General features: G+C 54.4%; 1 protein-coding gene across 1 annotated transcript in view; it reads left to right on the top strand.

Moving 5' to 3' along the window:
* Positions 1-461: 461 nt before the first annotated feature.
* RAB40B (RAB40B, member RAS oncogene family) overlaps positions 462-15,220 on the top strand; it is a 41,683-nt gene continuing 26,924 nt past the window's right edge. Inside the window, exon 1 of the mRNA XM_030923072.1 lies at positions 462-722. Within this exon, the coding sequence (XP_030778932.1) occupies positions 581-722 (142 nt within the window). The 5' untranslated portion in view covers positions 462-580. The remainder of the gene's footprint in view (positions 723-15,220) is intronic.

Genomic DNA, 15,220 nt, shown 5'->3' on the forward strand with positions numbered 1-15,220 from the left:
GACCGACCCCCTAAGCCCCACCCGGCCCGGCACCGGAGGTCTCCCTGGTGGGCAGGTGGGGAGGCCCCACGCCGGAACCCTGCACCGCCTCACGCCCCGCCCGACTCAGGGTGTGCAGACCCGACGCCCGTGGGAGCGAGCTCGCGGCACTGACGGGAGCACGCGAGAGTGTAAACACTCGGCCCCACCCCCTACTCGCCCCCGCCCCGCCTCGCCATTGGCTGCGGGAGCAAAGTCCCCGCCTCCTGCTTGTTCTGGCTCCGCCCCCGCTCCGTCTCCGGGCCTCCATTGGCTGCGGCGACAGCGTCCTTCCAGGAGGGGCGGTTGGGCTTCAGCCCGGAGGCGGTGACGAGAGTAAGATGGACGGACAACTACACCAATGAAAGTGCGCAGCCGCCCTAGCAACTGCGGTTCACCAATGGCGGGGCCGGGCGGGGCTGCGCGCTGTCAGCGCTGGGCGGCGGGGCGGGGCCGGCTGCAAGCAAGGACTCGGGGCCCGCGCGGCGCCTCTCGGGGCCGGCCGCCGCCTCTGCGCGCAGTCCCGCAGGCTGGGCATGGGTTGGGGCGCCGGGCCGTCACGATGAGCGCCCTGGGCAGCCCGGTCCGGGCCTACGACTTCCTGCTCAAGTTCCTGCTGGTGGGCGACAGCGACGTGGGCAAGGGCGAGATCCTGGCGAGCCTGCAGGACGGCGCGGCCGAGTCCCCGTACGGCCACCCGGCGGGTGAGCGCGGGGGAGGGCGCGCCTGGGTGCGGGCGTGGGTCCGGGGAGGGGCGCGGGGCTGGGGAGGGGGTGCGGGTGGGAGTCTGGGTTCGGAGGCACGAGGCCGGGGAGGGGTCGGGAAGAGGCCGGCGCGCGGGCCCGGGGAGGGTGGGAGTCCGGGTCCGGGGGCGCGCGGCTGAGGAGGAGCGCGGTTCGCGGGCGGGCCTTTCTCCGCCCGGCCTGGCCCTCGTGCGGCGGCGTCCGTGTTACACCAGGCACCCCCAGTTCTGCTCCAGGCCCCCGCGGCGCAGTCTCCATCCTTCTCCGCAGTCTGCGCCCAGCGGGAGCCCGCGGCTGGGCCGAGCGCTGGGCTCCTCCCGACCTGAGGCCGCCTCCGCGGGGACCTGGGGAGGACTCGGGTCCTCACGTGCGCGTTCGGCCGCGGGGGCAGGAGGGGCGGGAGGGGACGCGAGGTCCGGGGCGCCTGGGGCGGAGCGCGGCGAGCAGGCTCCCAGGTGCTGGGTCTGCGCGTGGGTCGGAGGGGAGGGGAGACCAGGGTCCAGTTCCGAGGCCAGGGTTCCCGCGTGTCCGGGGGAGAGGAAGGAGCGCAGGTGACTCGCGTGCGGAAGAGGGGACCCCCCACGACAGCGGCCGGAGAGGGGGTTCTAGGGCGAGGGGAGGCCGCAGCACCCAGAGCTCCCAGGCAGGCAGCCCGGGGATCCCCGAAGTTTGAGGCTTGAAAGCCGGCGCCCGGCGAGGAGGTGGACGGCTCCGGGGAAAGAAAGGCGGGGGCAGGAACCCAGGAGGAGGGGGAATGCGCAGAGGCGGACACCTCGGCCGGGAGTGAGGAGCAGGCGGGGCCTTCACCCACCCGCGTCCCTGGAACCGCGCGGACGAGGCCGACCCTGCGGCTGGGGAAGGAGCCCCGCCTGTGCCCACCTTCCTGCCGCGCCTCGGGGCTGAACCCACACTTCCAACAGAGACCCCCCTCTGGGTCCTGGGCGGAGGAGGGGAGCCGCGGCGTGGAGATGGAGTCTTGGTGGGAAGGCCGTGTCAGCTCTGGGGCTTGGGAAGGGTCCTGCCAGAGACGAACTTTGCCAGAGCGGGTGGGAGGAAGCGGGATCTGAGGCTGCAGAGTAGAGGGTGCAGGCCATGCCCTACGGGCAGCTCCAGGCAGGCTGCATGAGGACCAAGGGAGGGGAGCGTGGCTCGGCTGGAGGGGGTGGCCTGAGACTGTGGAGCGTGGGGTGAGACTCAGGTACCCAGCCACACCTCAGCTTAGGGAAGGGGGTGAGGAGGGGGCACAGAGTTTGGGGGAGCAGCTGAGATGGGCTTGGCTCACGACCAGCACCCGGAGGCTTCCTTAAACTGCAGCACGCCGGGGAGTCTCTGGCAGCCGGTGGGTGCAGAGTGTGCTCCGTGGGGCAGGAGGGGCGTCTGCGTCTTTACCTGTCCCCACCCCACTCCCCGCTCGGCGGCAGGTCTCTAGGACCGTGGTGTCCAGTCAGATGCCATGAGCCACGTGTGGCTGTGGAAGTGTCATTAGAAGGAAACAAAACAAAAAGCTTCCATTAGTCACATTTCTAGATAGTTCGGATGTCGCTGTGGCAAAGTCCGAGGGCCCGTGCTGCCCTGGAGATTGAGCGTCTGGAGGACAGGGCTTTGTCCGCACGGTGCCCTCGGGGTCTGGGCTCGGTGAGGGATGAACTCTACCAGAGCTAGAGGAATAAAGCACCCAACAACCTGTACGCCCAGACGAATGTGGCCCTTTAAGAGCTGTGCGTGTTTTGGGGGAGCAGACGGTTGACGGTGTTGAGTTTGATTGAAGGTGAGTGCCATGGGGCGTGTGTGAGAAGAGCCAGGCACAGAATGTTTGTGAAACTTTCTTCTGGTTGGTTTGAACAGAGGCTCGGGGATGCTTCTGCCGCATGACTTTCAGTTGCTACATGCTGAACTGAGGACGACCCAAAACAATGGACCAATGTTTTCTTCTAAATGCTTTCCCTTGACAGGGAGAGAGAGAGTTTAGGCTAAAAATACACCTCCCACCTGGCCGGGTGTGGTGGCTCACACTTGTAATCCCAGCACTTTGGGAGGCTAAGGCGAGTGGATCACCTGAGGTCAGGAGTTCGAGACCAGCCTGACCAACATGGAGAAACCCCCGTCTCTACTAAAAATACAAAATTAGCTGAGCGTGGTGTCACATGCCTGTAATCCCAGCTACTCGGGAGGCTGAGGCAGGAGAATCGCTTGAACCTGGGAGGCAGAAGTTGCAGTGAGCCGAGATCACACCATTGCACTCTAGCCTGAGCGAAACTCTATCTAAAAAAAAAAAAAAAAAGACACCTCCCACCAAGAGCTTTGTTGTCAGCCTGGCCTAAGTGCTGTAGAAAAAACTGGTATAGGCCAGGCGCGGTGGCTCAAGCCTGTAATCCCAGCACTTTGGGAGGCCGAGATGGGCGGATCACGAAGTCAGGAGATCGAGACCATCCTGGCTAACACGGTGAAACGCCGTCTCTACTAAAAATACAAAAAACTAGCTGGGCGAGGTGGCGGCGCCTGTAGTCCCAGCTACTCCGGAGGCTGAGGCAGGAGAATGGCGTAAACCCGGGAGGCAGAGCTTGCCGTGAACTGAGATTCGGCCACTGCACTCCAGCCTGGGCGACAGAGCGAGACTCCGTCTCAAAAAAAAAAAAAAAAAGAAAAGAAAAAACTGGTATCACAGGTGTACCCTTGCAGGTTTTTTATCTACCAAATATGTGTTTTAGGGTTAAGAAAAGTTATTCTGAAAAATAGTAAGAAGTTGAGATCATTATGTTTTGCTTTTAATTTTTTCAGAGACAGGGTCTTCTCTGCTGCCTGGGCTGAAGGCAGTGGTGAGGATTGCAGATCACTGCAGCCTTGATCCCCCTGGGTTCAAGCCATCCTCCTGTCTTGGCCTCCCCAAGTGCTGGGATTATAAGCTTGAGCCACAGCAGCTGGCCATGCTTTTTTTTTTGTTTTAATGACATGTTTCACTGAGAAACAGTGAATATAAGTGCTTCTGTTATTGAAAGGTGAGGACAGCCGGGCGCGGTGGCTCATGGCTGTTACCTCAGCACTTGAGGAGGCCGAGGTGGGCGGGTCATGAGGTCAGGAGTTTGAGACCAGCCTGGCCGACATGGCGAAACCCCATCTCTACTAAAAATACAAAAATTAGCCGGGCGTGGTGCCGATCACGGTGCCGCGCACCTGTAATCCCAGCTACTCAGGAGGCTAAGGCAGGAGAATCGCTGGAACCCAGAAGGCGGAGGGTGAAAGTTAGCTGAGATCGCACCACTGCACTCCAGCCCAGTGACAGAGCGAGACTCCGTCTCAAAAAAAAAAAAGAAAGAAAGAAACGTGAGGGCTTTCGTAACTCCACACTCCATCCCCTCCACCCGACTCGTCCTGAGTTTTGTAGCCCAGGCTGTTATTTTTATATTGTTCAGATTTATAGCCCTTGCTGCTGTATTGTGGCTGTAGTGCCCACAAGAATTTAGTATCAATTCAACTTTTAAATATAGTCAGTGCTCACCAAAGTCCTTTTACCATTTCTGTCTTTGTTCATTGTGCTGTCTCTCTCTTAATTAACTAGATTTCATTATCATTCATTTTTTTCAGAAGGACTCGAGTATTTCCTGACTATTACGGCTTGTTTTTGTGTCTGAGAATGTCTGCCCGTGGTCTTTTTTTTTTTTTTTTTTTTTTTTGAGACGGAGTCTCGCTCTGTCGCCTGGGCTGGAGTGCAGTGACCGGATCTCAGCTCACTGCAAGCTCCGCCTCCCGAGTTTACGCTATTCTCCTGCCTCAGCCTCCCAAGTAGCTGGGACTATAGGCGCCCGCCACCTCTCCCGGCCAGTTTTTTTTTTTTTGTATTTTTTTAGTAGAGACGGCGTTTCACCGTGTTAGCCAGGATGGTCTCGATCTCCTGACTTCGTGATCCGCCCATCTCGGCCTCCCAAAGTGCTGGGATTACAGGCTTGAGCCACTGCACCCGGCCATCTGCCCGTGGTCTTTATCTTTGAACGATATAAAGATATCTTGGCTGGGTATAATACTCTTAGATTTGTTTTCTTCCCCAACACTCTGCAGCTGTCATTCCACTGTCCCCTGGCTCGCATGGGTTGTGGTGAAGCCTGAGGTCGGCTGATTTTTCCCCATGTGGAGGATTGTCCTTCCCTTCGTGAATTTCTGAGGAATTCTTTTTGTCTCAGTTCCTCTCCTTAACCAGACCATGTCTCAGAGTTGAATGTTTTGTGTTAAACTTCTAGTATGCATGTACTCTTTGAGTTTCCAGGAGTGTGTGTGTGTGTATATATATATTATATATATATATATTTTTTAGACGGAGTCTCACTCTGTCGCCCAGGCTGGAGTGCAGTGGTGTGATCTCGGCTCACTGCAACCTCCACCTCCCAGATTCAAGCAATTCTCCTGCTTCAACCTCCCAAGTAGCTGGGATTACGGTGCCCACCACCATGCTGGGCTAATTTGTTTTTGTATTTTTAGTTGAGACAGGGTTTTGCCATGTCAGCCAGGGTGGTCTCGAACTCCTTACCTCAGGTGATCCACCTGGGTCAGCCTCCGAAAACCTGGGATTACCGGTGTAAGCCACAGTGCACGGCCTGAATTTTTGTGATTATGTTATGCCTTTCCTATTTGTTGGTAATTCTGATTTCGGTAAAATGTTCTAGCTGTTTTAACTTATTGATTAGCTCAGTAAAGACGTGATTTTCATCTCCTAATTTTTTCTTAGTTTTGGAGTTTTCCTTTTTTTTTTTTTTTTTTTTTTAGAGACAGAGTCTTGCTCTGTCGCCCAGGCTGGAGTGCAGTGGCACGATCTCAGCTCACTGCAACCTCTGCCTCCCAGGTTCAAGCAATTCTCTGCCTCAGCCTCCCGAGTAGCTGGGATTACAGGCATCTGCCACCACACCCGGCTAATTTTTGTATTTTTTTAGTAAAGACGGGGTTTCACCATGTTGGCCAGGCTGGCTCGAACTCCTGACCTCTGGTGATCCACCCTCCTTGGCCTCCCAAAGTGCTAGGATTACAAGTGTGAGCCATTGCGCCCTACATTTTTTTTTTTTTTTTTTTTTGAGATGGAGTCTCACTCTGTTGCCCAGGCTGGAGTACAGTGGTGCGGTCTCAGCTCACTGCAACCTCTGCCTCCCAGGTTCAAGCGATTCTCCTGTCTCAGCCTCCCGAGTAGCTGGGACTACAGGTGTATGCCACCATGTCTGGCTAATTTTTTATTTTTAGTAGAGATAGGGTTTCACTTTGTTAGCTAGAATGGTCTGGAACTCCTGACACCAAGTGATCCGCCTGCCTCGGCCTCCCAAAGTGCTGGAATTACAGGCGTGGGCCACCACATCTCGCCCTATGTGCACTTCTGTTACTGTGTCTCTGGCCCCCATTGTGTGAAGGAGACTCTCCCGTGTTGTGTGAGGCTGTGGGGTGTTAATTCTCGTGGCGTGTGACTTCCCTTTCGTGACTCTACCATGATTTATTTCTCCATCCTGTGGGTGACGGGCATTTGGGTGGTTTCTGGTTTCTGACTATTATGGCTTGTTCTGCTGCAAACATTACTGGTACATATCCTTTGCATTTCTGTTGAAAGTTACCTGTGCGAGGCCGGGCACGGTGGCTCAAGCCTGTAATCCCAGCACTTTGGGAGGCCGAGACAGGCGGATCACGAGGTCAGGAGATTGAGACCATCCTGGCTAACATGGTGAAACCCCGTCTCTACTAAAAATACAAAAAAAAAAACTAGCCGGGCGAGGTGGCGGGCGCCTGTAGTCCCAGCTACTCGGGAGGCTGAGGCAGGAGAATGGCGTAAACCCGGGAGGCAGAGCTTGCAGTGAGCCGAGATTGCGCCACTGCACTCCAGTCTGGGCGACAGAGCGAGACTCTGCCTAAAAAAAAAAAAAAAAAAGAAAGTTACCTGTGCGTGCGAATCTCTGGGTATCATGCATGCAAATGTCTACATAGGTTTCCCTGTAGTAGATTCTCCCAAAGCATTTTTTACTTGGTGCTCCCACCAGCAAAGCCGGAGGCCCTGGCTGCGTCACCTTCCCTCCCAGCACGGGGCTGTCTCTGTCTTTCTGGGTGGTGTGAAGTTTGCCTTTGCATTTCTCTGACAACTAATTGAGCACCTTTTCATACGTTTATGCGAATTTCCTCTTTTGAAAAATGCCCAAGTTGGCCAGGCGTGGTGACTCACACCTGTAATTCCAGCACTTTGGGAGGCCAAGGCGGGTGGATCACCAGAGGTCAGGAGTTTGAGACCAGCCTGGCCAACATGGTGAAACCCTGTCTCTACTAAAAATACAAAAAAATATTAGCCGGGCGTATGCCTGTGGTCCCAGCTACGTGGGAGGCTGAGGCAGGAGAAGCACTTATACTCGGGAGGCAGAGGTTGCAGTGAGCTGCAGTCGCACCACTGCACACCAGCTTGGGTGACAGAGTGAGACTCCATCTCCAAAAATTAAAAAAAAAGAAAAAGGCTGGGCGCAGTGGCTCACGCCTGTAATCCCAGCACTTTGGGAGGCCAAGGTGGATGGATCACGAGGTCAGGAGATCGAGACCATCTTGGCTAACACGGTGAAACCCTGTCTGTACTAAAAATTCAAAAAATTAGCCAGACGTGGTGGTGGGCACCTGTAGTCCCAGCTACTCGGAAGGCTGAGGCGGGAGAATGGCGGGAACCCAGGAGGCAGAGCTTGCAGTGAGCCGAGATCGTGCCACTGCACTCCAGCCTGGGTGACAGAGCGAGACTCCGTCTCAAAAAAAAAAAAAAGCCCGGGCGCGGTGGCTCAAGCCTGTAATCCCAGCACTTTGGGAGGGCGAGATGGGCGGATCACGAGGTCAGGAGATCGAGACCATCCTGGCTAACACGGTGAAACCCTGTCTGTACTAAAAATTCAAAAAATTAGCTGGACGTGGTGGTGGGCACCTATAGTCCCAGCTACTCGGGAGGCTGAGGCAGGAGAATGGCGGGAACCCAGGAGGCGGAGCTTGCAGTGAGCTGAGATCCAGCCACTGCACTCCAGCCTGGGCGACAGAGCAAGACTCCGTCTCAAAAAAAAAAAAAAAAAAAAGAAAAGAAAAGAAAAAGAAGAAAAATGCCCATGTCTTATGTCTGTTTTTTCATTTTGGCTGAATTTCTTTCAATGATTGCTAGGAGTGTTTAAAATATAGATTCTGGCTGTGAGTCCTTTGTCGCCTGTGTGGTCCTGGATATCCACTTTCATCTGCACGTTACCTTTCCACTCCTTTGATAGTATCTTTGGATGAACAGAAGCTCTTAATTTTAACATAATCTAAATTATCGGTGTTTTGTGGTTAGGACTTTGGGTCCTGGTTAACAAACTTTTGCTGCTCCCAGATAACAAAAATGTGCTCTACAAGCATGGTTTTACCTTTGACATGAAAGGCTGCCTCCAGCTGGGGTGAGGCCTGAGGCAGAGATCAAGACGCATTGTTTTCAGCTGGATGCCTGCCCCCCACCCTGGCCCCCCGCATTGCATGGCCACCGTTATCCCAGCCTGGAGCTCGCTTGTGGGTCTGGGTCTGCACCATTGGCCTGCCTGTCTCTTGTGTGTGTGCGCCCTGGGTCAGACTCTGTCTTCTGTGGGTGGACGTGCCCTGTGCTGTCCGGGGCGGTCAGATGCATCTTGTCCTTGCCCAGGCAACTGTGCCAGGTGTTCCCTTTGCTCTGATACAGTCAGCAAGGCCTGGATTCTCCCTCCTGGGCCTTTGTCTTCCTCTTGGTCTGTAGTTGGAGGGCGGAGTTCTTGGATCCTGGACCCTGTCGGCAACCTGAGTCCACAGACTGCAGACCCCCCTGCTCTGCCTGTTACCCAGGGAAGTGTCTTCTTTTCTGCAGCACACCTCACACACACTGGTCCCCCTGGTTCCCGGTGGCCTGGGCCCGTTTCTTTCTGGCAGCTGGGTCCCCGGTTCCGGCTCTTTCTCCTTGGAAGTTCCATTTCTCTCCAGGCAAGGGTGGAAAGAAAAAGGCATCACCAGGCTGGCCTAGGATACTGTCGGGGCACAGCAGGGCCCTGCCTTTCCATCACCCGGGCTGCTGTTTCTAACACCAAATTGTGACCCTTCTGTGAGTGCTGAGTTTTCTGCCTTTTGCACATTTTTAAAAAATTTTTTGAGACAGTCTCGCTCTGTCGCCCAGGCTGGAGTGCAATGGTGTGACATCGGCTCACTGCAACGTCTGTCTCCTGAGTTCCAGTGATTCTTCTGCCTCAGCCTCCTGAGTAGCTGGGATTACAGGCACATGCCACCAGGCCCGGCTAATTTTTGTATTTTTAGTTGAGATGAAGTTTCACCGTGTCGGTCAGGCTGGTCTCGAACTCCTGACCTAAGGCAATCCTCCCTTCTTGGCCTCCCGAGTAGCTGGGATTACGGGCGTGAGGCACCGCGCCTGTTTATTAGTGACAGGGAGGGAGATGGATTAACTACACCAGATGCCACCACCTCTTGCCTCCCACCCTTTTCCCCAGCATGAGGGCCTCACCGTCTTCTCCAATCCTTTCTCCTGGCTGTTTCTTCAGCATCCTTTTCCCAGCATGAAAATCCCATTGTTCTTTCTTTGTTTCATTTTTGCTAAGAGCTGATGATAATGACCCTCACTTACTGAGGGGGAATCAGCTCGAGAGAGGTTGTATTGTGAGGCCCAGAGAGGCTGAGCTACTCCCTCAAGACTACACGGTGCATGGACGGACGAGGGTGCAGGTGCAGGGCCTGGCCCTCCCCTGTTTCCAGTGTTTAATGTTGGGAAAACCCTCCACAGAGGGAGCTTTTCTTCCTGGAGAGGAGCCTCAAAACTCCGTTACTGAGTGACCCAGTTGCTGGGGTTTGCTCCTTCATCTTTGCCTTGGACAGATGTTCCCCTGGGACATGCATGCACAGTCCATGCTCCCTCCAATTCTGCAGATCTTACCCCCGGACACACATGCACACTCCATGCTCCCCCTGGACACACATGCACACTCCATGCTGCCCCGGGACACGCATGCACACTCTGTGCTCCCTCTGATTCTGCAGCTCTTCCCCTGGGGAAACGTGTGCACACTCTGCTCCCCGGGGACACGCGTGCCCACTCCGTGCTCCCTCTGATTCTGCAGACAGCCGTGGATTTGCCGCTTGATACAGCTATTCTTCTGGCTTCCCTTGGCAACCACCTCGAGACTTTAAACACGATTTATAAAGTCATCACTTTCTTTTTTTTTTTTTTGAGACGGAGTCTTGCTCTGTTGCCCAGGCTGGCATGCAGTGGCCAGATCTCAGCTCACTGCAAGCTCCGCCTCCCGGGTTCAGGCCATTCTCCTTCCTCAGCCTCCTGAGTAGCTGGGACTACAGGCGCCCGCCACTTCGCCTGGCTAGTTTTTTGTATTTTTTTTTTTTTTTTTTTTTTTTTTTTTTTGAGACGGAGTCTCGCTCTGTCGCCCAGGCTGGAGTGCAGTGGCCGGATCTCAGCTCACTGCAAGCTCCGCCTCCCAGGTTTATGCCATTCTCCTGCCTCAGCCTCCCGAGTAGCTGGGACTACAGGCGCCCGCCACCTCGCCCGGCTAGTTTTTTGTATTTTTTAGTAGAGACGGGGTTTCACCGGGTTAGCCAGGATGGTCTCGATCTCCTGACCTCGTGATCCGCCCGTCTCGGCCTCCCAAAGTGCTGGGATTACAGGCTTGAGCCACCGCGCCCGGCCGTTTTTTGTATTTTTTAATAGAGACGGGGTTTCACCGTGTTAGCCAGGATGGTCTTGATCTCCTCACCTCGTGATCCACCCGTCTTGGCCTCCCAAAGTACCTGGATTACAGGCGTGAGCCACCGCGCCCGGCCAGTCATCACTTTCAAGTTTGAACTGAAAGTCAAATCATATTTTATCCTGCTTCTTTATGGTGCAATCTTTAAGAATCTTTAAGGAGGAGATGGTTTTCTGGTTTTTTTTTTTTTTTTTTTTTTTTGAGATGGAGTTTTGCTCTGTCGCCCAGGCTGGAGTGCAGTGGCACGATCTTGGTTCACTGCAACCTCTGCCTCCTGGGTTCAAGCAATTCTCTGCCTCAGCCTCCTGAGTAACTGGGATTACAGGCGCCTGCCACCATGTCTGGCTAATTTTTTGTATTTTTAGTAGTGACAGGGTTTCACCATCTTGACCAGGCTGGTCTTGAACTCCTGACCTTGTGATCCACCTGCCTTGGCCTCCTGAAGTGCTGAGATTACAGACATGAGCCACTGCTCCCGGCCAGTTTTCTATTTCTTTAACTCCTGTGGTACCACTTGTGAGCAAATTAATTTTTAAAATACGTTGCGTTTTAAAAATTGTGTCATTAATGTTTCTGTGCATTTGAAAATAACACCATTGCATTTGTATCAAGTTTTCCCATTAGAAACCCTCAATTCAGCCCCACCTCACCTGTGTCCTGCGGGGTCCTCTCCCCACCCTGATGACCATCCTTTAGCTTGACCCGTTACTGCTGGAACCCCAGCCCCAGGCGAACCTGATTTCCAGTGACAGGCTGGGAGAGGCTCAAAACAGACCAGCTAGGTTTCTCCAGGCAGAGAGAGGGTCAGCTCGGGGGGGGGCGGCTGGAGGCCCACCCATCGCCCCTGAGTCTGTCACCCAGCTGTCCACCAGCCTGGCACCGGGCACCGCTGTGGTGCAGAGTGGACGCAGCTGGAGCAGGCAGACCCGCAGTCCTGCCTCATCCTGCCAGCCACACCTGCTCACTGCTCCTCCTGCCCCAGGAGTGCAGGCTGCTCCGTGCTGGGTGCTTTTAGAGTGAAGAGAGCAGCAAGGGGCGTCAGAGGCAACAGCAGAGTCAGCTGGTGTGTGCTTGCTGTGGGTACTGTTCGCATTCAGAGATGTTTTTAACCTTTCTTTTCTTTTTTTTTTTTTTTGAGACGGAGTCTCACTCTGTCGCCCAGGCTGGAGTGCAGTGGCGCAATTTCGGCTCACTGCAAGCTCCGCCTCCCGGATTTACGCCATTCTCCTGCCTCAGCCTCCCGAGTAGCTGGGACTACAGGTGCCCGCCACCTCGCCCGGCTAGGTTTTTGTATTTTTTAGTAGAGACGGGGTCTCACCGGGTTAGCCAGGATGGTCTCGATCTCCTGACCTCGTGATCCGCCCGTCTCGGCCTCCCTTAACTTTTATTTTCAACTTTATTCCCAAGATTCTTCAGCTTCATTAGCTGTATACACACAAAACCTAAAAAGAGCAACAGCATCCAAGGGGCTTGGGCATATGAATATTAGAGATCTAGACTTTATCAAACAAAACAATTTTTTAATTTTTCTGAGACAGAGTCTTACTCTGTTGCTCAGGCTGGAGTGCAGTGGTGTGATCTTGGCTCACTGCAACCTCTGCCTCCTGGGTTCAAGCGATTTTCTTGTCTCAGTGTCCAGAGTAGCTGGGATTACAGGCATGCACCACTATGCCTGGCTAATTTTTCTATTTTTAGTAGAGACGGAGTTTCACTATGTTGGTCAGGTTCGTCTTGAACTCCTGACCTCAGGTGATCCACCTGCCCCAGCCTCCCAAAGTGCTGGGATTACAGGCATGAGCCACCACACCTGGCCCAAACAAAACTATTTGTTTATTTGTTTTTGAGACGGAGTCTCGCTTTGTCACCCAGTCTGGAGTGCTGTGGCATGATCTCAGCTCACTGCACCCTCTGCCTCCCGGGTTCAAGCAATTCTCCTGCCTCAGCCTCCTGAGTAGCTGGGATTACAGGTGCCTGCCACCACACCCCAGCTAATTTTTTGCTATTTTTAATAGAGACGGGGTTTCACCATGTTGGTGAAAGGCTGGTTTCAAACTCCTGACCTGGTGGTCTACCCGCCTCGCTCTCCCAAAGTGCTGGGATTACAGGCGTGAGCTACCGCACCTGGCCCAAAACAATTTTTAAAAGTGGTCATGAGGGCCAGGCATAGTGGCTCACACCTGTAATCCCAGCACTTTGGGATCGCTTGAGCTCAGGAGTTCAGAACAGCCTGGGAAACATAGGGAAACCTCGTCTCTACAGACAGTTTAAAAATTAGCTGGGCATGATGGTGACTTAATGTGTTTTGGGCCCTAGCTGGCAGAGAGAAGGATGGACTGATGGAAGCTCAGCACCATGGAACGAAAACTTTCAGGGAGGTAAAGTCAGTTTTGAAACCGGGTCTGGCTTATTGCCCGGGCTAGAGTGCAGTGGTGTGATCACAGCTTAATGGAGCTTTGACCTCCTGGGCTCAAGCAGGCCTCTCACCTCAGCCCCCTAGTTGGCTGGGACTGTAGGTGCGTGCCACCATGCCCAGCTAATTATTTTATTTTTAGTAAAGAGAGGGTCTTGCTATGCCACCCAGGCTTGTCTTGAATTTCTGGGCTCAAGCGATCCTCCTGCCTCGGCCTCCCAAAGTGTTGAGTTTACAGGTGTGAGCCACCGCACCTGGCTGGGGGTGTAAAGTCTTGGAAGGCACCTGCTGTGTGTGGCACCAGCCAGTCGGGAGGGCTGGTTATCTGGGGACCCTGTACTTGGCTTCTCAGTCTCTCGGGGGATGCCAGCACCTCTCACAGAAGCTGGCGGCTATGTCCTGGAGAGAGAGCCCCAGAAGGCTGGCAGTGGAGAACAACGAGGCCGTTGTAACATCTTGGGGTTTTCTCAGCTACGAATGAACCTCAGGCTGTTTTTACTTTACGTGGGTTGCGTATCCCAACCTCTTGCAGCTAATAATTACCCTCCCCCAAGTGAAGTTTGCTCATGAATTTGAATCAACTGATGTGTTATTTATATTTGTGACTCGTGATAGAACTGGCATTTTGTTTGACTAAAAATAAAAGCAAAAACGAGTTTACACAGGCATAAATATACATATTAAACTCTAGTGACCCTAATACATAAGGCCAGAAGTTATTGTCTTAGTAGAAAAAAGTAAATAGATGTATGAAGAGTATGACTTTTTCTCTTAGATTAATAAAATCCATCTGGAAATAAAGTCTGTTTCTTCCAGCTCAGGATGCCGTGTGTGTTTGAGGAGAGAACACTGTGGTGCACTCGCAGGTTCAAATCATGTCGTGTTGGTTTGACACTGGAGAGACACAGAGGCCAGCGTCATCAGACCTGGGCATCATCGGGGGTGTGGGAGGGGCCCACAAACAAGAGTCTTCCATGCCCCTGAGCTTTGGGCACCCTTCCCCCAGCACTGGACGGGAGGGTCTTCGATGCCCCTGACCTCTGGGCACCCTTCCCCCGGCACTGGACGGGAGGGTCTTCGATACCCCTGACCTCTGGGCACCCTTCCCCCGGCACTGGACGGGAGGGTCTTCGATGCCCCTGACCTCTGGGCATCCTTCCCCCAGCCCTGGACGGGAGGGGCGTGGAGGGAGGTGGAGGGCTGCAGAGCTGGTGGGTGAAGGGGCGTTTGGACGGGAGGGGCGTGGAGGGAGGTGGAGGGCTCCAGAGCTGGTGAGTGAGGGGCGTTTGGACACATCGAAGCAGAGGTTTACTCTCTCACAGTTCGAGAGACCAGAAGCCCAGAATAAGGTGTTGCCCAGGCCACGCTCCCTCGGCAGGCTCTAAGCGGGGATCCTTCCTGACTGCCCCGACTTCTGGGGTGCTGCCGGCAGCCCTTGGCGTTCTGTGGCCGGTGGCAGCACCGTTCCAGTCCCTGCTGTCTGTCGTCACACAGCCTTCTCCCCTGGGTGTCTGTGTCCCCAAATCTCTCTGTGCTTTTAATAACACCAGCTGTTGGATTTAGGGCCCACCTAACTCAGTACGATCTCATCTTAACTTGAGTACATCTGAAAACACCCTTGGCCGGGCGCGGTGGCTCATGCCTGTAACCCCAGCACTGGGAGGCTGAGGTGGGCGGATCATGAGGTCAGTGGTTCGAGACCAGCCTGGCCAACTTGGTGAAACCCCGTCTCTACTAAAAATACAAACATTAGCTGGGTGTGGTGGCGCGCACCTGTAATCCCAGCTACTTGGGAGGCTGAGGCAGGAGAGTCGTTTGAATCCAGGAGGCGGGAGGTACAGTGAGCTGAGATCATGCCACTGCACTTCAGCCTAGGCAACAGGGCGAGACTCCGTCTCAAAAAAAAAAAAAAGAAAAAGAAAAGAAAAGATCCTATTTCCAAATCAGGTCACATTCTGAAGTTCTGGGTGAACGTGAACCTTTGGGGGACAATTCAACCCAGTGTAGATGGTGAACCCTGAGAGGACAGTTTCCTTCTCATGAAGGAGGACGTGGGCACCCAGGGACCCTGTGGATTCCCTCTTCTTGGAGCTTCATTCAGCACTGGAGCCCCTGGCCCTGTTGGTTCCTGTTGGCTGAGGCCCTGGAGGGCTGCATAGGACCTGCCCCGGAGGCAGGCCGGGTGCCTGGGGCTCACCCATCTGAGTGTTCCACTGCTGGGCTGTCTCCGTGGGACCTTACGGGCCACACAGCACTGAAGCTTTGTCCCTGTGTGCGGTAGAGGACTTGGTGACTCCAAGGGGGGCTCA

Source organism: Rhinopithecus roxellana, chromosome 19, assembly GCF_007565055.1.
Source record: "Rhinopithecus roxellana isolate Shanxi Qingling chromosome 19, ASM756505v1, whole genome shotgun sequence".
Lineage (NCBI taxonomy): Eukaryota > Metazoa > Chordata > Mammalia > Primates > Cercopithecidae > Rhinopithecus > Rhinopithecus roxellana.